The 25,723-nt window shown below is 43.3% G+C and overlaps 1 protein-coding gene across 3 annotated transcripts in view; it reads right to left on the bottom strand.

Moving 5' to 3' along the window:
* Positions 1-1,734: 1,734 nt before the first annotated feature.
* Positions 1,735-25,723, bottom strand: part of wnt5b (wingless-type MMTV integration site family, member 5b) — a 161,089-nt gene continuing 137,100 nt past the window's right edge. For all 3 annotated transcript variants that reach the window (XM_068050775.1, XM_068050776.1, XM_068050777.1), the window contains exon 5: positions 1,735-3,940. In XM_068050775.1, the coding sequence (XP_067906876.1) occupies positions 3,482-3,940 (459 nt within the window). In that variant the 3' untranslated portion in view covers positions 1,735-3,481. The remainder of the gene's footprint in view (positions 3,941-25,723) is intronic.

Here is a 25,723-nt window from a genome sequence, read left to right on the forward strand (position 1 = left end):
AGCAGAAAAATCGGCAGTTCCACTGTCAGAGGAGCGAGCCACCGATGTAGGTAGGAGAAAGAGAGGCGCACTCTGAAGACTTTTTACAAAATTATAAATTCAAAGATCAGCAAAGATCAGTCAGCATCAACAGAGTCACCTTAATGTAGATTCTTTAGATGTTTATTTGGCTACCCGCCACTTTTGGAAAACTGGCACGTTGATCAGTAGCGGGAAATTGCTGGCCCGCCAGCCTCTGCAGCTGAATGAAAATTCAGCCCGACATTTCAGGTCAATGACCTTTTGTCAAAACATCAGGCCATCGAACTGAAATGTAGGACTGGATTTTAAGCCCCACCAGGGCCGAGAACGGAGGCCGTCAGGCACTAAAAATAGCGCGACTGCCTTGCGTTCCAGTTCCCTGCCTCCATCCCACCCCCCGGTCCATTTCCCTGGAGGCAGGTTGGTGGTGGGGGAATCAGGGGGGCAACAGCTGATTAACTTGTTAAGAGCCATTTAAGGCGAATTGAAGGAGGTCGACTGGGATTTTCCAGTTGACCTCCAGGTTCCCGGAAGCAGCAGGGGACAGTTTAGCTGCCTGGAGGTTGCCTCACAGCAGCAGACCCTGAGCGAGGCCCTCCCTGCCTACCTGGGCGAAGCAGCAGCTACAGGCTGCTCAGTAGAGGGGCTCCCCCCACCGTGTTCCCCCCCACCTCACCCCCATTGTAGTCGCCTGACTGCAAAGGCCATTTTTTATTTAAACTCTGAAAAGATTGGAGAGAAGGTGCTTCCCTTTTGAAGGACTCTCCCTCACTTACCTGATATGGCATCCTACTGCTGCTTTCAAGCTGGAAGGCCTCTGATTGGCCCTCCAGCTTCAAGAGCATGCCTGCCCTCTGGCCATTAATTGGCCGCTCCAGAGAAAATCACATTGAGTGACTATTTCCTCACACAGTGTGGGCTTCTGACCCCCATTTGAGCCAGACAGCGGGGTTCAGAAGCCCACAGGGAAACTCCAGCCTGTTGACTCTATTCTTTCTCCACAGATGCTGCTTGACCTACTCAATATTTCCAGCATTATCTGTTTTTATTTTAGATTTCCAGCATCTGTAGTATTTTTGTTTTTGTATTAGTGTGCAACCCCAATTGGTTTGGTCTTACAGCAACGGACTGAATAATTTTCTAGTGTGTACCTGAAGCTAAACAATGTTTATAAATGATGAGAAGGATGGCAGTGGTAGGGACTGGAACAATTTTTGTCCTTGCATAAATTGACCCCATCAAGCACATCATTACTTCATTACAGCATAGATCTGATCCAAACAGCACTGACAATCTGTCTTAACCCTAGGTGATGTGAAGGACAGAAACCTGTTCTGAAGTATTATAATATTCTCATTCACTAATGGTTAATTTTAATGGTTTCTCTAAGTAAGATAGTCCAATTAGTTATAAATTGTTGGTAGCAACAAAAACCTATAAACTGATGTTAAGATTGCCTTAAGATTCCCAAACTGGTATCACGTGAGGCTCATAACAGCCACCAAAGAGATTTTATTTTCATATATTTTAGCGGGATCCAAACCCACGTCTCAAAAATGAAAGAAGCTCCAGCCTGCTGGGCCATCCAGCCTGCTCAGCCAGACAATCTGTATTATTATTTAATTATTCTACCAAAAATGAGAATATAATGCACTGCTTTAGATTTTAAATGATGAAGGGTGGAAGCATTTTATTAAAATGATAACAGGTTCTTTTAATGGGTGGAATAATGAACAGAAGGAACAAGCAACAATATAACTTGACATATACATGTATTCTAACAATGTAGAATAGCCAAGTGTGTTTTTACTATTAGTCTTAAATGCAAAATAGGAACATAAAGAATTCTCCATTATCTTCATTATAGTTGTGTGAGGTAAGGATGCCATTTTTCAAAACTTTTGCCGTGAAGGTGGGTTGTTACCACTTAGACTTCATGTTAAATAATTTAGAGCTACCAAATCTGCTTTAATTAAAAAGTATAGCTACAATCTTTACTGTTGATCCAGATAAACAGTGATAGAATGAATGGCCTTGTGTGTATTGCATTGAAATGAAATGTAGACATGTGTGGTTAAAAGTATTGTTAAATAACAGTACCTAATCATTCTAATACAATGTAAACAATTATAAACTGTAAAAAAGTTTTTAAATCAACTCCCAAAAACGTTGAGCATTTCTTTCATTCATTCTTCTTTCAAACAATTTCAAATCTTTTGCAGATAGTGCATTAACATACAGGTGCGAGAGCCCTTGATGTAACAAATATCTCATCCAATGGCTGAATTTGGTATATACAAGCTCTTTATTTACAACGTTAGAACTCCCCCTCCATCATCAGTTGAACAAGAGAGACTGGCCATTAAATTTATTAAGTCTCATTCTAACTCAAGAAACAGACACATATAAAAAGATGGTTCCATTGTTTTATACTGGGATAGCCATCTTTGAGTTTATTTTTGAGTATGTTTTTTTATTTGGTTTTATTCCCACAAATGTGGTATTTGCATGCCCAATTCTCAAAGTCTTTTTTTAAAAAAACTGGGCTTCCCCTTTTAAATTTTCAGTTATCAGATAGAAATATTATTTATAACATTCTCATTACTGTTGTAGACCATGCTCTACAGTTCTTTGCTACTGAAAGATTATTTAATCTTAAAATATGCATCTTCGCACAAATCAAATCAGGTTGCAGTTTAAATATAGTGGCATGCCTGTTTTCATTCTGGCACATATTCGAAGTACAAGCATATATACACATTTGTGCAGAATGTAAGTTGAAAGTATACAAGTACTTTGCAAAAATAGCTATTGAAATTTGCAAAAACAGTGCAGATTATTAGATTGCAAAATACAAGACACAATTATAGCTATTTGAGAGAAAATAATTGGTTGTTACCTAAAATGAATTAATGTCAACTGATATCAACATCTTACAGGGAAAATGTTCTTTCCCTTCTTTCAATTCACCGGCAGGTTATTTCATTGTTTCTGGGCAGTTCCAGTTATTAGGGTTAGGCTGTTTTCTTATTTACAAAGTATAAGGTATTTTGCTAAAATAGGTGGTAGAAATGCTGATGGGAGGAGAAGGCAAAAGGTGGCTTTCAAATCTGAATTAAATTAGGTCAGAATGCTAAATATTTGTGACCGCATCTTTAATAAATAGTCAGCAGGCAAGACTCGGTCGTTAATGCTACACTTGTCACTCATACACTATACATCGTACAAGGAGAGCCAGACAGTATAAAGGTAGAGTGCAGTACTAGATCCAGTTAATTATATATATTAAAAGAAGTGATTATAAAGCAGTTCATTTATCTGGTAAGTGAAATATGGATTCTGTTTATCTTTTGCTGAAGTCTGAGCACACGCATTATACATTCATCATGTTAACAGTTTCTTTTGGATAAGCGGGAACTCTCCAGGCACCCTTTACATCAAAAGTTTTTTTAGTTTTAAGTTATTTGCAAACAAACTGATCAACTATTTGGGTGCATTTTTTGCATTTGACATAACAGCACCAATGGAATTTACAATGGCACCTTTCAACTTGCACAGTCTTGAACTGATCATAACCCCGTCCACAGCACATTAGCTCACAGCCATCCATTCCCTCAGAGGTCTTGTTACAGAGGCGGCCCGTTGTGCCTAAGGAGCCTGTGGTCTTATTCTTCACACAGTAATCAGGGCTCTGGTCGAGATAAACTAGGTCATCTGCAGTGGGAGGGTTGAAGCGGCTGTTTACCAGCTCCAGCTTCCCTTTGCGGTTAATTTTCATGGCAGCAGCGCTGTCATACTTTTCTTTCAGCAGATCGCCCACCTTCCGGAAATCAGCCAGTTGAAGCCAACATGTCTTCAAGCTGCAGGAGCCAGAAACACCATGGCACTTGCACGCCACATCTGCCAGATTGTACACAGCCTGGAAAAAAAACATGGGCAAAAGTATTATATCTCTAGAAATTAGACTTCACACACTATGTTACACATCTACTCTTTGTGATTAATTCTTAACAGCTCTGCTAGTTCCAGGTAAATAAATTGTGAACCACAATTCACCTGAATGTCTCTGAACTATTGAGAGTAGAAGGGTCAAAGTTCTTGTTCCTGATTGCTAAGAAGTGAACTCTGCTAAAATATACATATATGCATAATTGGTGAGGACAAAATCAGAATCAGGACTTCAGAATCATGTCCTAGCATAAGTAAACTTACCAAGAAAGAAGAGAACTGGAGGGGAGAATGTAAAGACTGTAATTTCCAAGCAGTTTAGAACATGGAATAAAAATGATATAATAATTTATATTATAAAATGTGCAATTATAAAAAAAGCACATTTCATTCAAAGGGTTAAAGTAAAAACAGGAAGTTAAAACAGAAGGGGACAAACTAAAGAATTAAGTTTTAAAGAAGACACTAGTGATAATTAAGACAGATGGCATACGTATGTTTGCTGTCGGGTGCTTACAAATAAGAAATCCAGCTTGAATACAGGGTAAAGCAGTTCAGCAATTGTCAAATGCTTAATAAACTAAAAGAAAAGCATTAGAGAGGAGGGTAAAAGAACTTACAACTGCAGAAAAAATGAGGGAACTTTAAGGACAAATGGATAGTATTCTTAGTAATTGAATCATCACATGTCAGTAAAATGGGCAGGCTAATGTTAGAACTTATGAGCACATCACCAGAAATTGGAGATGGTGACTGGTACAATCAGAAACAGAGTTGCCATGAAATAGATATAAGTACCGAGGGAAGTCAAGGAAGCAGGGACAGTGCAGATTACAGTTAATAAAACTAATAAGAAAGTCTGTGAAGCTACCAAAAAGATTATATTAATAAGCATACATCAGGCTCTGTCCAAGGAAACAAGGCGTCAAAGGTTCAGGCAGCTAGAAAAAAAAACCGACAACTTGGAGTAAATCATAGGCCCAATATTTAGTAGGAGGCAGGGGCAAGTTACAGCAGCCAGGAAACCCAAAAATACGGAAAAGGCGGAGGGCCTGCAAATGACCAGATTAAGAGGCTGACTGGCAGCCAGGGACTGGAGAGGAGGGAAAGAGAGATCACGAGAAGAGATTGGGGGGAGGGGGAGGTGGCGGGGTGTGAGGAGATCATAGGATAGAGAGCGCAGGGAGAGATTGCAGAGAGATCTGAAGATCGCAGGATGGAGTCGGTCGATCGCGGAGGGTGTCAGTCAATCGCAGGGAGGGAGGCAGATCATCACGGGTTCAAATGAGACTTAAAACCAAAGACCCCATCTGCCCTCTCAGGTGGACACAAAATATTGCTAAGCACTATTCATAGAAGAGCAGAGGAATTCTCCTAGCATCCTGGTTAACTTTTATCCCTCAATCAATATCACTAAAACAGACTATCTGGTCATTTATTTTGTAGGACATTGTTGTAAACAAATTGGTTGCCATATTTTCCCTCTTCTTCTTCTTTGCAGTCCCTGGGTAATGAGGATGACTTTCTTCCACTCCAGGGTTGTGGGTCCTTAGGTGACTGAATAGTTCAATTCTGGATCCGCGCACTCTACCATAAGTGGAGCAGGTGGTGTTTGGTGAGGCTAGTGAATGAAAAGCTCGAATTTACGAAAGCTCCTTCCGCTGTTTGCATTTGGTCACTACCTGGGCATGTCGACATTGTTCGAACTGGCTGGCATCTTTGCGGATGCTTCTTCTCCATTTTGGGCAGTCTCAGGTAAGAGATTCCCACAAATCAGTGGAGATGTCACATTTTTGCCAGGAGGCTTTAAGGACATCCTTGTATTTTCCATCATTACAACAATAACTACACTTCAAAAGTAACTGTGACTATGAAACACTTTGGAACATAGATGTCGTAAAAGGCGCTATGTAAATGGTAGTTCCTTCTTACAGGATACTCTATTGTCAAACTGTAGTCAGAGCTGTATATATGGAAGAAAATTAGAAGGGATATCGTAAAAGACAGGAAAGGTCATGTTGGTGGCAGTGTACACGAGTGTAAAAGATATGGGGAGAAATAATATAAGGCCTTAACAGTCACAAATACAAGGATTGCCTCTAGACTCAAAGATAGGGGAGGCAAAGTAATGTTCTCAAGTAAATTTCTGGTATTTCAGAAAGGAAAGGAGTTCAGCAAGAAATCTGAGTATATAAAGGAATGGCACTTCCATAAATAGTTGAAACTACTTGCAGAACAGAAATGACTAGTACAGGAGAGATGGTCTACACATAAACCAAATAGATAGAAAGAGACTGGCAAAGAGTATTAAGGCAGCAATCAAAAATCCTTTAAACTAGATAGGGGTGGAGGGAGGAAGAAAGGCAATCAGAAAAGTTGATCGCAGATGAAATGGATCACAGGAAATGGACAACGATACATGAACTGGAGGCCAGTAATAGGCTGCCACTGGAGAACATGAAAGGATGTAAATCTAGGAAGCATTATAAAGAAGATGCTGCCACTGCAGGATGTGGTGGCAACAGGGAACTATGATGTTGTGGAAATAACAAACATGGGGCAGGATTTCAATTAGGGGTCGGGACCCCAATGATGAGTTCATTTCCGGGTCCTGACCCCGCACTGTGCCATCAACACATCATCTTATGCCAATGAAAAGCAACAAGTGGTGAGGGAAATAAACACCAGGGAATATGAGAGGGCATGACTGGACAGCGGGGTGCCCCAGCTCGCGTCACTGACATTAAGCTGGCCCTTGATCTGGCCAAAGTGACAAGCCACTGGGACGTTGGAGAGGGAGAAATAGGAGTCCAACATAGACAGGGTGAAAAGTTCTCAACATTTCTAGGTTCAGGGATGCATGAAACTCCTCCCCATGCAATGAGCTGTCAATTCATATGTCATGTTTTCTTTGTATTATCTTAAGCAACACAATAAGGTGGTTTCTTGATAGATTCCAGTTTCTTGAAGATCTCCAACAGGTTTATTAACAGCTAAATTAGTATGTACAATACAGAATAAACAATGTACAGAACCTTTGTCTAGGGTGTTACAATTGCAGAGTGCCTTTGGCTTCCAGTCACATGACTGCATCCTGGTACTTTGCTCATTGCATACAGAGTCCGTAAAGGGACATCACTCAAAGCAATCATCAACATCCCCTTTCTTTCTAAAGATAAGTCTCATACGCTATAAATAAAAACAAAATTGGATATCTAAATTAGTTCTACAGGGATAAAGATTATAAAATTTACAAGTATGACGATAGGGATTGTGAAATTTACAAGTGCAGAAGCTTAGGAGTCCATATATAGCTTTGGTGGTTTGACAACTCTTCCAGATCTTGTTATGGTACAACCTTCTGGGGATATGGATTTCATCCTTGGCTGTTCTTGGCTTGCAGACATGTTGTCAATTTGTTGGCTGTTGTCCTGTTGTTCGGTCACACCCTCATCATCGGAGTGTGTTCTTTCGAGTCCTCTGTGAGCAATTGGAGTATTGCACACTTCTCTTAATTGGCTTCAGTTCCTCAACACTGCTCCGCTAGATGTTGTAACCTCGTAGGACCTAAGCTCACTGCATACTTTGGATACCTTTGCAGGTAACCATGTTCTCATTGTGGGGTGGAAAAGCCTGACCTTTCGTAGCTGAGGTAGTTCCGCCCCTGCATGTCGGTCATGCGCGATCTTCATTCTCCCTTGTTTTTTGAGCAGTATCTCCTGCATCTCGGAGAATTTGGACAGATGATGGCTTGGCAGAATCGTTCGCACTTGTCTGCCAAACATGATCTCTGCTGGTGATGGTAAGCCCATATCCATAGATGTGGCACAGCAACACAAAAATCTTGTTTTGTTGTCCTACACTCCAGGATAAGTGATTTTACTGTGCAAACCATTCGCTTGGCAAGACCATTAGATCTAGGGTAATGTGGTGAAGGCATCACATGTTTTACACCCCATTTGGCACACGTATCCCTGAAAGGTCTGCCCGTATACTGTGGCCCATTGTCAGAAATAATTTCTTCAGGTGCACCAAATAGACTGAATATGGCACTCAATGTGTCTGCGACGACCACATTTGAAGTGTCTTTTACCTGTCTGACAATTGGAAATTTGGAGAAATAATTGGTGACTAAGATAAAGTCATCTCCATTCACAGAAAATACATCAATGGCAATTTTGGATCAAGGGATTGACGGAATCTCGTGAGGATGTAGAGGTGCTTTGCATTGAGGCAGCTGGTGGCTCTGGTATGCTTCGCATATCCTCACCAACTTTTCAATGTCACCGTTGATCCCTGGCCAATAAACAGTGTCCTGTGCAGTCATCTCGTTCACTCTATGTCCATATGGCCTTGGTGAAGTTGTGACAAGGTGTCCTGTCAGAGAGCTCTGGCCACAAGCACTTGTGAAGGTGATGCCTCTCGAGATACCGAGTTCTTCTTTATAAGGCCAAAAGCATCTGAGGGTTTCTGGCACCTCTTTTACCGTATCAGGCCAACCTGCTATATGCCTCTCCACAGTGCCTTCACTTGTGGGTCATTGGCTGTTTCTGATTGTAGTTGGTCACATTTGCGCTGACCAAAATGCAATAAATCGATTTTGAGCAAATCTTCCACCTTGATGTCCTTGCTGTCTACTTGTAGATTCAGTGGAACTTCTTCATCCTTGTTCGGGTTTGGCAACCTGCTCAGCGTATCAGAGGTGACCATTTTGGTATCCGGTTTGTAGCAGGCATTGAAGTCGTACCCCTATAATTTCACCAAGAGTCACTGCAGTCAAGGTGGTGCGCTTGTCAATGGTTTGCGCCAGATCATCTCCAGTGGTTTGGGTCGGTTTCCACAGCTTTCTGAACAGGTAGGTGTGGAACCTTGTGATCCCAAACACCAGAGCAAGTGTTTCACGCTCTATGTTTGAGCAATTGGATTGTGCTGAGGATAAATACTTGGATCTGAATGCAATTGGTTTGCCATCCTGCATGATGGCACTTTTTGTGAGGCATCGACTTCCAGGATTGTCTCCTTCCTTGGATCATAGTACTGCAGGGTACAGGTTTCTGCTGACAATGCTTGTTTGACTCAAGAATATGCTGATGGTCCTCCTGCCATACATATGGTACGTCTTTCTTTAGGAGCTCTCTGTGATGATGCTTTGTCAGAAAAATTCAGAATGTATGGGGCCAAGAAGTTGAAAAATCCAAGACATCTCTGTAGATCTTCCTTGTCTTGTGGGTTAGGTATATGCCTTACATCTTTGACTTTGCCTGGGTCAGGACGGATTCCGCAACCTGAGTAGATGAAGCCAAAGAAATTGATCTGACTTACATTCACCTGGCACTTTTGCTGGTAAATACGAGCCCTTCACAACGAGCTACTGCCATCAGTGAATGAAGATTTCGATCATGCTGTTCTTTGGTTTTTCCCATTACCACACTATCATCGGCAATGCATATACATCCAGGCACCTTTTCTATAATTCTGTCCATATGCTGTTGAAACAGATCTTGACTGACAGATAAGCCGAAGGGTAGTCTCTGGAAGCAATATCTTCCAAATGGTGTCCTGAAGGTGGAGACTTCCTGAGATTCCTTAGCTAGGTGTACTGACCAATATCCACGTTTAGCATCCAACTTGGAGAAGAATTTGGCTCTTGTGAACTTGGGATTCAATTCCTCTAGTGTTGGAATCTTGTGGGGCATCTCTTTTGGGAGAGGTTTAGATGCCTCAGATTTAGACAGATCCTGATTGCTCCATCCTTCTTTAATATGCATGTAATTAAACTGCGCCAGTCTGTGTGATGATGCACACGACGGATGATGCCATCTAACTCATCTAACTCACACTTCAGCTTTTCTTGTATGCGCACGCTGCACTTTCTGGGAGGGTCATTTGACGGAATCGCATCCTCTCTGAGGTGCAGTATGGCATCACCTTTGAAATCTCCTATGGCTTTGAACCTGTCTGGATACATTTGTTGTAGTTCGTGGACTGACTCAATGCGGGTACCCTTGGTCTCTTCTGCTGTAATGGGTACCTTGATGCCCTCGTGGATAGTCACAATGTTGAGGTCCTTACACGTTGGTAATCCTGCCACTGCTAGTCCACTCGTGTCTACCAGGTAAAATATTTGGATCCATGACGACTTGCCATAACTGCATTGCATTGTTCGTGTGCCACTGCAAGGGATGGGTGACCCATTGTATGCAGTTAACTCTGAACACTGCAGTTGTCGGCTGCATCATTAATTTCCAACGACTCCGGTAACATATCCTTCAGGATTCAGACTGGTAGGATATTTGCACTAGCTCCAGTGTCAATCTTAATCTTGAGTGTGTGTTTGCCAACTTTCTTTGGGCACATGTTGTTAGCAGTAGCAAAAGCTTCCAGTTGTTTGACTTCATCAACAATGTGTCAGGTTCACAATGTGAAAGGGCTGCTCATTTTCTGGCTGAGAATTGCTCCACTCTGAGCCTTGTTTCAGGTCTGTTTCGCTGTGGACTTCATGTATCGGCTTGCGTTTACACAGGTCTTTGACGCTGTCCTTGCTGCTGTTGCCATGTTGCTGCGTTTGTCTTCTCTGTGTTTGTGTCCTATTGTGACTTCTGGCTGCATCTTTGGAGCCAGGTTTCTTGCATAGGTGGGCCCAGTGTCATTTTGCACCACATGCCTTGCACAGGTGTTGAAATGCAGGACAACTTTGCTGTGAGTGGGACAAACCACACTTACCACACAGCTTGCTTGCTTTTTGCGATCTGGTTATCATGCAAATACTGTCGGCTACACTAGTGCTTGCAGATGCTCTTGTCCGGCTACAATGGCTTCGTATTTCCTGCCATCTTCTAGCAGTGCATCAATTCTGTGACCTTTCTTTTTCCCCAAGAGGTCTTTCTGAAATGCTTCAATAGGTGTTGAAACACTCACCAGCTCCATTATTCACTCCGACAGCACAGTTTCTGAAAAATTACATTCATTGCCCTTGCTACGGCATCTACTGACGAATTGATCTATTGATTCCTGTGGCTGTTGCCTGTAGGATATCAATTCCAGATGATGAATTCTAAAATTCACTCTTACCCGAAGCTGATCTTCTAGCACTTTCCATATCTTTGCGAGAGCTTTCTGGTCCTCTTCAGATAAGCCAGAGGTATTGATCTTGTATAACCCCTCATTACAGTCAGTATTTTCACAGCCTGTTTTTTTGGTTCTATAACCGCTTGGTCTGTGAAGCATAATTGCATTCTTTGTTTAAAAAGTTTGAACTCGGATGAGATATCAATGGCCTTCCAGTAAATGCTGGGAAATTTGATATCATCTTTCTGCTGTTCTTTTTCTTTCTGCTCTGTATTTAACTCTGTTCAGCTGTATGTGTGCCTGCAGTGCTGTATTTGTTATGGCATTTCTATTTGTGGTTTGAAACTGGCTTTAAAACTTGTTCTATTAGCTATGCGATGTTTCACCTTTAAGAAATTCTCTTTTTATTAGATTAGCTGCTTTGATGGAGAGTAACAGGTGCTTGACAGTGTACTCTGTTTATTTTGCTTTTAGCATTTCAGCCTGTATGTTTACACAGCTGTTAGATAGGCAGTTCAAGGGTTTGCTCCTTTGCTTTTTTTTGCTAGAGTGTATTTATCTTCTTCACGGTTGAGTGGTTTAATGATTTTTCAACTTGACTGCTTCAATGGATACTCTGCAGCATTTGGGGGTTTCCCACACTTTTTTTTTGGAACACCTCCTGTAATTGCAGCAACCTTCATCATCCTGAGAGAGGAATTGGGTTTTTCCCTTTTTTTTTCCACACAAGCTTCAAAAAAATTTTAAGGAATTTATTTGCAGCCTGTCATTCAGTGCTCTGTCTCACATAGCTGGAGGTAAGTTTTTTCTTCTTTCCACTGTTTGGGCCAGTATTTCTTTCACTCTTTTCAGGTACTTGTTTTAAAGTTTTTCATTGGTCTGCTGTTTGCCCATGGTCTTCAAGGTTATAGCTGGTCTTTTCACCACAGCTGCCACCATGTCATGTGTTCTTTGTGTTATCTTAAGCAACACGATGAGGTACATGGATTCCAGTTCCTTTAAGATCTCTAACAGGTTTATTAACAGCTAAACTATTATATACAATAGAGCAAACTATGTATAGAACCTTTGTCTAGGGTGTTACAGTTGCAGAGTGCCTATGACTTCGCATCACATGACTATATCCTTGTACTTAACCCATTAGTATACAGAGTTCTTAAAGGGACATCACTCTTGAAGCAAACATACAACTGCATAAGCTGTTTTATTATTTCATTATTTTAAGTAGTGGAAGCACCTGTTAAGTGTCCCGATCTCTCATCATCCCCTCCTGTTATGTCTCCCACAGGGCAACCTGCAGAGGGGCAGGAGTCCACACAACAGCAACACCATCACGTGGCATCAGAGGAGGAAGACATCTCAGAACTGGCACCGTCATATCTTTCTTGCTCACCCTCCACCAGCCCAGATACTCACACCTCGATGGGTCCTTTGGCATTATCAGAGAAGGCAGCAAATGGAGGAGGCAGAGTCAGCTGTGGCCAGTCCCCCTCAGAGCATAGAGGACTGGCCCAGCCCTGCTCTGCAGGGCGGAGATGCAGAGCCTCAGGGAGTCACGAAACAGGCAGCTGTACCTGGAGAACCAGTATGAGATGTGTGTCCACATGTTGGAGTTACCTGAGGCACTACATAGCCATGGAATGGGAATGGAAGGGTCTATTCATCACATGCACTCCACAATGTCTCAGTGCTTCTGAGCACATGAGCTCCTCCATTTAGACAGTGGCCAACCACATGAAGAGTCATATGCAGCATCATTCAGAGTGGATGCAGGATTAGTGCACTGACATGCATGGAATGCATGCTGCAGTCTGTAGCATTGACCGGTCAGTGGCGCAAATGGTGCAACAAAGCATGGAGGGGATGCCAGCTGCACTCCTGCTGGTGGTTCCCTCTAGCAATCAAGGGCGCTAATGAAAAGGCTGACGTGGCGCCAGATGGTGATGAGGGGGGCCACCCCTCATGGGGCTCTGTCATCATCAGCCGCCTCCAAGGCCCCTCGGACAAACGAAGCATCTGTAGAGTTACACCCTGTGACAGAGGCTGCCCCTACAGTGATAAGAACATAAGAAATATGAGTGGGAGTAAATCATATAGCCACCTCGAGCCTGCTCCACCATTCAGCATGATCATGGCTGACCTTCTGCCTCATCATTTTCATGCCCACTCCCCATATCCCTTGATTCCCTGAGTGACCAAAAATCTATCAGACTTAAATATATTCATTCAACAATGGAGAATCCGCAACCCTTTGAGTGAAGACATTTCTCCTCATCTCAGTAGGAAATGATCAGCCCCTTATCCTGAGACTGTGTCCCCATATTCTAGATTCCTCAGCCACTGGAAGCAACCTCTCAGTATCTACCCTATCCAGCCCCTTCAGAATCTTGTATGTTTTAATGCGATCTCCCCTCATTCTTCTAAACTCCAGAGAGTATAGGGCCAATTTACTCAGCCTCTCATCAAAGGACAACCCACTCATCCCACAACCAATCTAGTGAACCTTTGCTGTTTCACCTCCAAGGCAAGAATATCCTTCCTTAGATATGGAGACCAAAACTGCACACAATACTCCAGGTGTGGACTCACCAAAGCCCTGTACAATTGTAGCAAGACTTCCTTATCATTGTACTCCAATCCTCTTGCAGTAAAGGCCAACATGCAATTTGCCCTCCTAATTGCTTGCTGTACCTGCATGCTAACTTTCTGTGTTCCTTGTACAAGTACACCAAAGTCCCTCTGAACATCAGTATTTACAGGTTTCAAGCCTTTTAAAAAATATTCTGCTTTTCTATTCTTGCTACCAAAATGAATAACCTCACACTTCCCCACATTATACTCCATCTGCCACCTTATTGCCCACTCATTTAATCTGTTCATAGCTCTGTGAAGCCTCTTTGTGTCCTCCTCACAGCTTACATTCCCACCTAGCTTTGTATTGTCAGCAAACTTGGATATATTACTCTTGATCTCTTCATCTAAGTCATTAAGATAGATTGTAAATAGCTGAGGACCCAGCACTGATCCTTGCAGCATCCACTAGTCACAGCCTGCCAACTTGAAAATGCCCCATTTATCCATACTCTTTGCTTCTTGTCTGTGAACCAGTCCTCTATCCACACTAAAAAATTACTCCTAACTCCATGAGCCCTAATCTTGCCATTAACCTTTTGTGTGGCACCTTATCGAATGCCTCTTGTACTGGTCCCCCTCTTTCTACCCAACTAGTTACATCCTCAAAAAACTTTGATCATACTATGATTTTCTAAGTGCATTGTTAAGACTTCCTTATTAATAAATGTCAGCATTTCCCACTGACTGATGTCAGGCTAACTGGCCTGTAGTTCCCTGTATTCTCTCTCCCTCCTTTCTTGAATAGAAATCCACTGGGACCATAGAGAATTTAGAACATTCTGGAAAATCATAACCAGCGCACCCACTACCTCTGCATCTACCTCTTTTAGAACCCTAGAATGTAGGCCATCAGGTGATTTCTCCAATACTTTTTCTCTTGATATTATTTACCTTAAGTTCATCACTCTTATTAGCCCTTTGATCACTCTTCATTTCTGGTACGTAATTTGTGTCCTCTACATTGAAGACAGACACAAAACATTTGTTCAATGTCCCTGCCATTTCTTCATTCCCCATAATTATTTTTCGTGTCTCTGCCTCGAAGGGACCAACGTTTACTTTAGCCTTCCCGACACCTCCATGCCAAAACCAAGAGCTACAGGCATCTCAGTCCCAGACAGGCACTAGTGAGCAGTTGCCTGCACCTCATCCACAGCCACAGGGGGAGCTCCTCATAGGAGTGGCCATGAGCGGAGGCCACCAGTTTGTTATGTCACTTTGTGGGTCACTTAGGTATGTCTGTTGTAAATAATATTACACCGTAATTCGATATAGCACTGGGCATGTTGTTGCACTAAGGCAGACTTGTGTGTTTTCATTTCATCATGGCAAAGGGCAGGGGAAGGGGAAATAAGGGTTAGCAAAGCAAAGGAATGGGTTGGGAAAGAATGGATCAGGTAGAGAATCTGGAGCCTTGCAGTGTTTGTACCATCGGAAGGTTGCCGACTTCTGCTCTTAATGGATGCTTGTTCTCACTCATACAAAGGAGAATCTCCTTTCCAAATTTCCATAGATTGGGTATTGCTCAGGTGAAACGTATCTGGATTAGAATGGCCCTTGCATCTCTGCCATCCTGATAAGCGCTCCACCTCATGAGCCTACCACAACAATATCCCTGCAAAGCATGGGGACCGTGCTCCAATTCTCCTTCAGTCTCCTCCTTGGCTTCTTCCTCCTCTTCCTCATCCTGTTCCTCCTCCGAGGATCTGTGTCGTTCCAGAGCTTCTCCGTCTTCAAGGTCCACGCCTCTCTGGAGGGCCATGTTATGAAATGACCATCACAATGAGTGTGTCACTCGACTGGTCAAGGCACCTGAACCTCATCTTTAGGAGGCCGATAGCCTGCTCAATGGTGACCCTTGTGCTCAGGTGACATCAGTTGTAGTGTTTCTCAGTCTCTGAGGTAGGGTAACGTACCAGAGTCAGAGTCATTGGCCATCTCCTGACAGGATAAGCCTTATCCACGAACTGCCATTCACGGATTTCCAATGGCTCCATAAAGAGCTGTGGCACCTGCGATTGCCAAAGGATGAAGGTGTCATAGCGGATTCCATGACAGCGTCTACACACCTGCATGAAGCTCTTGCTGTGGTCACATACCAGCTGAATACAACAAAGAACAAAGAACAGTACAGCATAGGAACAGGCCATTCGGTCCTCCAAGCCTGCGCCGATCTTGATGCCTGCCTAAACTAAAACCTTCTGCACTTCCGGGGACCGTATCCCTCTATTCCCATCCTATTCATGTATTTGTCAAGATGCCTCTTAAACGTCGCTATCATACCTGCTTCCACCACCTCCCCCGGCAGCAAGTTCCAGGCACTCACCTCTGTGTAAAGAACTTGTCTCGCACATCCCCTCTAAACTTTGCCCCTCTCACCTTAAACCTATGTCCCCTAGTAACTGACTCTTCCACCCTGGGAAAAAGCTTCTGACTATCCACTCTGTCCATGCCGCTCATAACTTTGTAAACCTCTATCAGGTTGCCCCTCCACCTCCGTCGTTCCAGTGAAAACAATCCAAGTTTATCCAACCTCTCCTCATAGCTAATGCCCGCCGGACCAGGCAACATCCTGGTAAACCTCTTCTGTACCGTCTCCAAAGCCTCCACGTCCTTCTGGTAGTGTGGCGACCAGAATTGCACGCAATATTCTAAGTGTGGCCTAACTAAAGTTCTGTACAGCTGCAGCATGACTTGCCAATTTTTATACTCTATGCCCCGACTGATGAACGCAAGCATGCCGTATGCCTTCTTGTTTAGGGAATCTGCCTGACTGATCAGTCGGTGCTTTGATGGCCACATGGGTGCAATTGATGACTCCCTGCACCTGAGGGAATCAGGCAATGGAGGAAGATCCCATTACCCTCTGAGCTTGAGTGCCACTATCAACCTTGAATTCAATGTAATCCCCTGCCCTCTCAAACAGAACATCCTTTAACTCTGTGATCCAATGATGTGCTGCTGCCTGTGAGATGCTACCAATGTCTGCTGCCGCTGCTTGGAAGGAATCGGTTGCAAAAAAATGCAAGGCCACTGTGACATTTACAGCCACAGGAAGGCCATGGCGATGGTTCCTGTGAACCCTTGGACGACCCTCAAGTAAGGCACACAAGTCAGCAACCATCTGCCTGAAAAGGCGCAGCCTTCTGCAGCACTTGCACTCCGACATGTCCAGGTAGCTTCTCCTGCCTTCCTGTCCCTTGTTCCTGACCCCTGTGCCCCTTTTTCCCAGGGGTCGGCCTCTCTTCCTGCAGATGCTGTTCCTCATCGCTAATTGATCCTATCGCGGAGTAGCTTAATCCCATTTACTGTAATGTCCTTCCTTCATTTCTACTAGAACATGTCTTCCTGAACCCCATCCCCCTCATGAACCCGTGAGGCCCCTAAGCAGAGGCACCTATCCACCCACCAGCCCCAAAGACATGCCCCGCAAAATGCTCTTGTCAAGAGTGAGGAGGTAGGAAAGATAAATCTCCTGACTCTGTACAACTGGTTGCCTGTTAATGAGAGCCTTTTCTGAGCCTACCCTCTTTGATGGGGTCTCTTGCTGCTGTCCCACCATTCTGAGTAACCTCCCACTTTGTTTGCACCTTCTCCTCTCTGATGTGGTTCGGACCCTGCATGTATCGCGTGCCTCCAAAAGAAAATTTAAAAACTAGCCCATAACAAGCTGAAAACAAGCTCGTTAAGTGGCTTAACTGGCCGTTTAGCCATCTCGGGCAGGTTGGTCCCGCTGGTTCTCGGCAGTGACTTTTAAAATTTGATATTTTGCATTGGAAACTGGCACGCCGACCCGGGGGGTGGGTTTAAGCGACCACCCACCCCTGTTCCCACCCTTGCATTTAAGTCAAAGTCCCGCCCATTGGGTTGAATTTTCCCACCTTAGCTTTCTCTCAAACATCAGGACCATTTTCGGGTCATGAACCCAATCGCTGAAGTAGCTGGCCACCCAGTTGCTCTTTCCCAGAGCAAACTAATTAAGACCCTGCCTCCGGGCACCCCCACCAATTAGGGAGGGTGGGCAGGATGACGTGGCCATTTTGTCAAAGGAAGGATGTCTAATTAAAAAGTCCATGGCATGCTTCAGAGCAGCTCACCAGGATGTGGATTTTTTAGGTTCCAGCAATCACAGGAATGGTGAGGAGATCTGGGAAGGCTGGCCCCTGGGTCTCCACTCTTATCTGGGGGTCCAGCTGAGGAAGTGCGGTGATGTGAGCTCTCCTAAGGGCAGGAGGCTGAGGACAGCTTTTTCAACAAGCAGGCATGGATGGAAATGGCTGAGGAAGGGAGCAGCAGCAGTGTGGTCCCTCTAACCTGGAGACCATGACCATGAGGGTCCAGGATCTCAGGAGGGCATGACAGGTGAGTGGCAATAACACTGTTGGGTGCCAAGCCCCATTCTCTGACTTGCCCAGCACACCTCAGGAGGGCTACACACCCTGCAGCTCCACTCATTCCTCTCTTTGCAGGCACTTCACATTCCCATTAGAGAAGCCAACACTCACGCTTACCCTCAGCCTATTGCCTCCTCGCATCCATGCCTCAGGCAGCGTACATAAATGTTATCCTTCACTCTTCTGAGCACAAGACATTCCTAACACAGTCACCTCCCTGCTTCCTCTCCTTGTGGAAGAGATCACACAAGTTGGTGAGAGTCAGGAACATGAGGTTATGGGAGGCAGGCAGTGTGGGCTTCCAGCAACAGACACCTAGTTGGTCACTGACAATGCATAGCTGCCTGCTGCATTGTGAAGGCAGTCTTTGTTTTTAATTCTTTCATGGGATGTGGGCATCGCTGCCAAGGCCAGCATTTGTTGCCCATCCCTAATGGCCTTTGATAACTGAGTGCTAGGCCATTTCAGAAAGTAGTTAAGAGTCAGTTGACTCATTGCTGTGGGTCTGAATTCACATGTAGGCCAGATCAGGTAAGGACAGCAGATTTCCTTCCCTAAAGGGCATTAGTGAACTAGATGGGTTTTTACAACAATCAATGATAGTAATGATGCCATGAAACCGAGATTAGTTTTCAATTCCATATTTTTATTAACTAACTGAAATTAAATTCCACCAACTGCCGTGGTGGGATTTGAACCTGTTTCCCCAGGGCATTAGCCTAGGTCTCCAGATTACTAGCTCAGTAACATTACCACTATGCCACTGTGTCCCCACCATGAGGATGCAGAACTCAGCAGTGACTTGCCATCAGGCCCTGAGCCTCCTGAGGCTCAGCTGCTGGCACATGTCAGGATAGCTGCTCCATTGCCTTCGGACTCTATTCTGGCAGACTGGCCTCCTTCCACCTGCATATTGGTATCCATTTTCCCATCCCTCTGGAGGGGCATGTGGCTGCAACAGAAGGCAGTTGGTGGAGCTGCAGCATGTTGCAGTGGGAAGCCTATGCCCCAAACCCTCAGGAGAGGGAGGCAATGTAACTGTGTCTGCAGCTTCCACACCACTCTGAAGGCTGGCAACAGGTAAATGCGGCTTTGGATGGGTGAAGTGCTTCTCAGGTGAAGTACCTTCCTGACAGTTGCCATTCACCTGCCAAACAGTGATAACACTCTCTGGCAGAATCAGTGCTGTGCAAGGCAGCCTCTCCATTTCTGTAGCTGCTCGGTACAACTGATCAAAGCCTTCACAGCTTGTCAGTTTCCCTGAGGCAGTCCCTCCCACTGTGCTTTCACCTCATTACTTCCCAGTTGGGGACACAGCATGAGACTGCTCCCATTTTGGGAAAGAGGGATTTTACTGGGAACATCCCTCTTAATTGGCTCCTTAACAGGTTCAATTGGCTTCCTGCTGCTGCGGGACGGGTGGCCACAAGTGCACTCAACCTGCCGCTGGAAAAAGCAAGAAGAGGCGGGAACACATTGGGATACCGGTTTGATGGCATTTTTTGCAATTTTCCCACACCCCCTGCCTCCAAATCCACCTTCACAGGCCTTGGAAAATTCCCATGAATAAATCTAGAAGATGGAAATTAATTCAACACAAGGGTATAGGTTGTTCACTAAAAAGAGTGGGCAGAAAATGTGATGGCATAGCTCGATGTCAGGCACACCTGGGTGGTAAATTAAATTCCTGTGGGAGGGGCAAGGTATCAAATGAATTCCTCTGGTTAGACATCTCAAATACCAAGTAAAATCCAAGCTTATACTTAGAATATGCCATAGAACTCAAGAAGGAGTTCAACTTGCTCTATGAAGAGGATATGGGAGAACAGGAACATTATTTTAATGGGAGAATTTAATCAACCAATATTTAGTTAATGACCCAGAATAAATAACGGAAATAAAAGTTATGACACCCCTGGGGGGGTAATAACCACAAAATGATCAAGTTCAGCATGATCTAGGAGCCAGAAATACCTAAGAGCAGGAGTCCGGCATATAACTTCAAAAGGGCTAAATTCAAAGAAATGAGGGAATGACTGGGTACAGTAATCTGACGACCCTGAAATTGTGGCTCCAGATCCCACCATGGCAAGTTGTGAAACTGAATTCAATAAATTTGGAAATTTGTGGACTGGCATTAGAATATATCCCTGAAAGCTGCTGAATTGTCATAAAAATCCAACTGATTCAATAACGTCCTTTAGGGAAGCAAACCTGCAATTCCTATCCAGTCCAGCCTACATGTGACTCCGGTCCCACAGCACATAGAATCATAGAACGTTTATGGCACAGAAAGAGGCCACTTAGCCCATCGTGTCTGCGCTGACTGGAAAAAAAAGAGCCACCCAGCCTAATCCCACTTCCAGCATTTGGTCCATGGTCCACCACCATCTAGATGAAAAAATGTTTCCTCATCTCCCCTCTAATCCCTGCACCAATCACGTTAAGTCTATGCCTCCTAGTCACTGGCCCCACTGCTAAGGTAAATAGGCCCTTCCTATCCACTCTATCCAGGCCCCTCACAATTTTGTACACCTCATTCAAATCTCTGCTCAGCCTCCTCTGTTCCAAGAACAACCCCAGCCCATCCAATCTTTCCTCGTAGCTGCAATCTTCCAGTCCTGGCAACATCCTCATACCATCCTCCTCTGTACCCTCTCTAGTGCAATTACATCCTTTCTGTAATGAAGTACTCAAGTTGTCGCCTAGCTAATGTTTTATATAATTCCAGTATAACCTCCCTAATTTTCTACTCTATGCCTCGGCTAATAAAGGAAAGGATTCCATACGCCTTCTTCACCACCTTATCAACCTGTCCTGCTACCTTAAGGGATCTGTGGACATACACTCCAAGGTCCCTCACTTCCTCTACACCTCTCAGTAGCCTCCCATTTATTGTGTATTCCTTTGCCTTGTTTGACCTCCCCAAATGCATCACCTCACACTTCTCTGGGTTAAATACCATTTGTCAATTTTCTGCCCACCTGACCAGTTCATTGATATCTTCCTGCAGTCTACAGCTATCCTCCACACTATCAACCACGCGACCAGTGTTGTCTGCAAACTTCTTGATCATTCCCCCTACATTCATGTCCAATTCATTTACACCACAAAATGCAGGGGACCGAGTACTGAGTCCAGAGGAACCCCACTGGAAACAGCCCTCCAGCCACAAAAACACCTGTCAACAATTACCCTTTGTTTCCTGCCACTGAGCTAATTTTGTATCCAGTTTGCTACGTTCCCCTAGATCCCATGGGATTTTATTATTTTAACCAGAATGTCATGTTTGTCAAAAGCTTTGCTAAAATCCATGAAGACCACATCAACTGCACTACCCTCATCAATCCTCCTTGTTATTTCCTCAAAACGTTAATCAGACATGACCTTTCCTTAACAAATCCATGATGACTATCCTTGATTAATCCGTGCCCTTCTAAGTGACAGTTTATCCTGTCTCTCAGAATTGATTCCAATAATTGGCCCACTACCAAAGTTAGACTGACTGGCCTGGAATTATTCGGTCTATTCCTCGCTTCCTTTTTAAACAAAACATTAGCAGACCTCCAGTCCTCCGGCACCACACCTGTATCCAGTTAGGATTGGAAAATGATGGTCAAACCTTCCGCAACTTCCTCCCTGGCATCTTTTAACAGGCCTGGGATACATTTCATCCAGCTCTGGTGATTTATCCACTTTCAAGGATGCTAACCCCCCCTAAAACCTCCTCTCTCCCTATGTTTATCACATTCAATACTTCACACTCCTCCTCCTTAACTACAATGTCTGCATCATCCCCCTCTTTTGTGAGGACAGACCAAAAGTATTCATTAAGAACCATACCCACATCTTGCGCCTCCACACATAGGTTACCTTTTTGGTCTTTTATGGGCCCTGTTCTTTCCTTAGTTATCCTCTTACTCTTAAGGTATTGATAAAACATCTTTGGGTTCTCCTCGATTTTACTTGCCAATATTCTTTCATGTCCTCTCTTTGCTTTTCTAATTTTCTTTGATTTCACCCCTCCACTTTCTATATTCCTCTTGGCTTTCTATAGTATTGAGTTCTCGGTGTCTAAGCTTTCCTTTCCTGCCTTATCTTACACTGTGTGCTCTTTGACATCCAGGAGGCTCTAGATTTAGCCATCCCACCCTTTTCTCTTTGTGGGAACATGTTTACTCTGAACCCCTTGAATCTCTCCTTTGAATGGCTCCCATTGCTCTGACACTGATTTACCTTGAACTAGCTGTCTCCAGTTCACTTTTGCTAAATCACTTCTCAGCTTAGTAATATTGGCCTTACCCCAATTTAGAACTTTAACTCCTGTTCTATTGCTGTCCTTTTCCATAATTGTTAGTTAAAACTAACTGAATTATGATCACTACCATCAAATGCTCTCCAACTGCCACTCCTTCCACCTACCCAGCTTCATTACCTAAAACCAAGTCTAGAATTGCACTCTCTCTTGTTGGACTTGCTACATACTGGCCAAAAATGTTCTCCTGAATGCACCTTAAGAATTCTGTTCCCTCTATTGCTCTCACAATAAAACTATCCCAGTTAATACTGGGGGAGTTAAAATCTCCTATTACTGCCTTCCGGGCAACTAGAGATGGGAAATAAATATAGCCTTGCCAGAGTCATCCAAATCTCAAGAATTCAAAAAAGCTAATGGATTGGGGTGGGTTGCACAGCAACACTTTAGGAAAGGGCAGGTGGAACCCTTAAAAGGAATAATGTTGAGCATACAAGATAAATACATTACTAAAACTAACAGACTCAGATAAGCAAACATGCCCTCAGTAGATTAAGAAAAAAATTAAGTGACATAAAGAAGAAAAACAACCTCCAAATCCTACAGGAATAAAGGGGAGGGTTCACTTGAATAAAAATGGTGATCAGAAGGGCAAAGAGGAACTGTGAAAACAGTATGGAGCAAGGGGCTCAACACAGCAGGAAAAAAAAACTATTTTAGTATAATAGCAGTAGTAGGACAATCAGAGGAGAGGTTAAAACCTCAAGTGATGCTAATGGACTTGCAACTGAGGATAAACATGTTCTGAATGATTACTTTCTGCAAGTATTCACAAAGGAGGACATTAACAAACATGCCCTCCCCAGAGATAACTTAAATAAATTCAATGGCTTTGATGCAATAGCTAAAACAGTAGAATATAAGTCAGAGGAAGTCATGACCAAATTGCCTAATGCTCTGGTCAGAACATACCTTCAGTACTACTTCTGGTTGTGAACATATAAGGGTGACATTCTAACAATGGAAGCTTTGCAGAGAAGAGCCAAAAGACTGATCCCTGATGTCAGGGGTCTGAGTTATGAGGAGAGATTGGAACTTATCAGGCTGGAAAATATGTGTCTGAGAGAGAATCTCATGCACATGAAGCAAAGGTAAGTCTGTAACATTACTTTATGTTGAAAAGTGAGAGTAGGACAAGGTGACAGAGGGTTAAGCTATTAAAGCTAAATTTAGAACTAATGTCGGGAAATTCTTTCAATGTATGGAATACATTTTTAAACCAAGTAATCGAGGCAAAACTCTGGAATCTTTTAAAATGCAATCGGATGCTGATATAGGGAACTTTTAAGAAATTTCTGTAGCCATGTTATTGTCTTTTGATGTTCAATCTGCACAAAACATCTGAAAGAATAAGATTATTTCCCCTTATTTACTACTATAAACATGGCACTGATAATTTTCTCCTATCTGATAGAATTATAATTGAAATTGCTGTAGACTCACTTGAAAAAAATAATTTGTGTTGCTTCTGCATGATAAAAGCAGAGATCCATTGATCCAGAGATCCATAACAATAAATTGTGGGGAGACATTTCACTGTTTCATCTTTGTTATGGTTTTGCTATTATTTCAGAAAGTGTGTGTCTTTATGCTGGGGGTTTTACTTTGAGATTAAAGAGTGCATTTTACTTCCAGATACATATTAAACATTCCTAGCATTGATAATGGAAAACTATTTTGTTTTTGAGCTTTATCTAGACCATTTTTTTATTCTTAAGATTAAGAATTAACTAAATTTCACAGTTTCTAATGTATTCTGTGTATGTTTCCTCTCAGCTGGATATTTGCAAAAGGGCGGCACAGTGGCGCAGTGGTTAGCACTGCAGCCTCACAGCTCCAGGGACCCGGGTTCGATTGTGGGTACTGCCTGTGTGGAGTTTGCAAGTTCTCCCTGTGTCTGCGTGGGTTTTCTCCGGGTGCTCCGGTTTCCTCCCACAAGCCAAAAGACTTGCAGGTTGATAGGTAAATTGGCCATTATAAATTGTCACTAGTATAGGTAGGTGGTAGGGAAATATAGGGACAGGTGGCGATGTTTGGTAGGAATATGGGATTAGTGTAGGATTAGTATAAATGGGTGGTTGATGGTCGGCACAGACTCGGTGGGCCGAAGGGCCTGTTTCAGTGCTGTATCTCTAATCTAATCTAATCTGTACTTCAGATGCTTAGATAGTGTATACTGAGGCCACTGCTTAGTGGGTTTCACACACAATTGGGTATAATCACAGAGTACAATCCACATAAATCTGGTAAACCACTGGGCATAATTATAAACAGACAAAGTAGAGTCTAACCCAAATCATCAAATAAAAATCCTATGATCCTATGCAGTCACCATCAATATTGGTTTCAAATATAATCCTTTTTACAAAATCTATTATTTCCCACCTATCTGCTATTTCCAAGCTCCATGTCTCTTCCATTTGTGTAATTCTTTTCCTCCAAATGCAAAAACAATACCATCCATGTCTTCACCAGGATGGCGAGACAGTCAGGAAGAAAACAACAATACAGTCTCTGTTTTCTGGCTTGCAGTGAAGCCAGCTCTGTGTATGCATAGCCTTCCATGATCCGGAAGGAAAGCACAAACAGTTGTTCATTGCTGAGAAGGACTTGTGAAGCCGGCTGGCTAGAACCAGGCAACAGGATTTTTTTTTTAAATAAAGGCTAACCTTTCATGGCACTAAGTGAAATTATGATTGATATTTTCAACATCATCAAGTAAACCACTAAAACAAGAAGATCTGTGCTTATGTTTAGGACCTGCCTGTCCAGAAAAATAGGCTCCATTTTAAGTTGTCACAGATGTTTTATTAAAGGAGTCGGACTCTTCTGATCAGTTTCTTACCATTCCATCTTCCTCATTGTAGCATGGAAAGTTCTCAAGTCTCTTTAAAATTTGTTATCTCTACTTAGGCCTTATTATTTGGCATAAGGGGGGAGAATAAATGCATTGGAAAGGAACTGTTAATCTGTGCAGGTGCCATAACATTTTGCATGCAACAAACACAAAGTTATATATAAATATAAAATATATACAAGTTATTTCTTAGCAAAGACAGAAATAGCACATTAGTCATAAATTCATCTTTTACGAGTTTGCATCGATGTCCCAGTTTTTTGCCTAAAATCCCACTTGGTCTTTTCTGCTCAATCTTTGAACTCTGAAATGCACTCTTCATAAGAAGATCTGCAACCTAACGTGAGAAGAACATTACCAGATGAGGGTCGAGAACCAGCTCAGACCGATGTAAGGCAAAAGAAACAATGGTGACATGAGGAAAATATTTTTTACACAGTGAGTGGTTAGGATCTGAAATGCACTGCCTGAGTGTGTGGTGGAGGT

Source organism: Heterodontus francisci, chromosome 18, assembly GCF_036365525.1.
Source record: "Heterodontus francisci isolate sHetFra1 chromosome 18, sHetFra1.hap1, whole genome shotgun sequence".
Classification (NCBI taxonomy): domain Eukaryota; kingdom Metazoa; phylum Chordata; class Chondrichthyes; order Heterodontiformes; family Heterodontidae; genus Heterodontus; species Heterodontus francisci.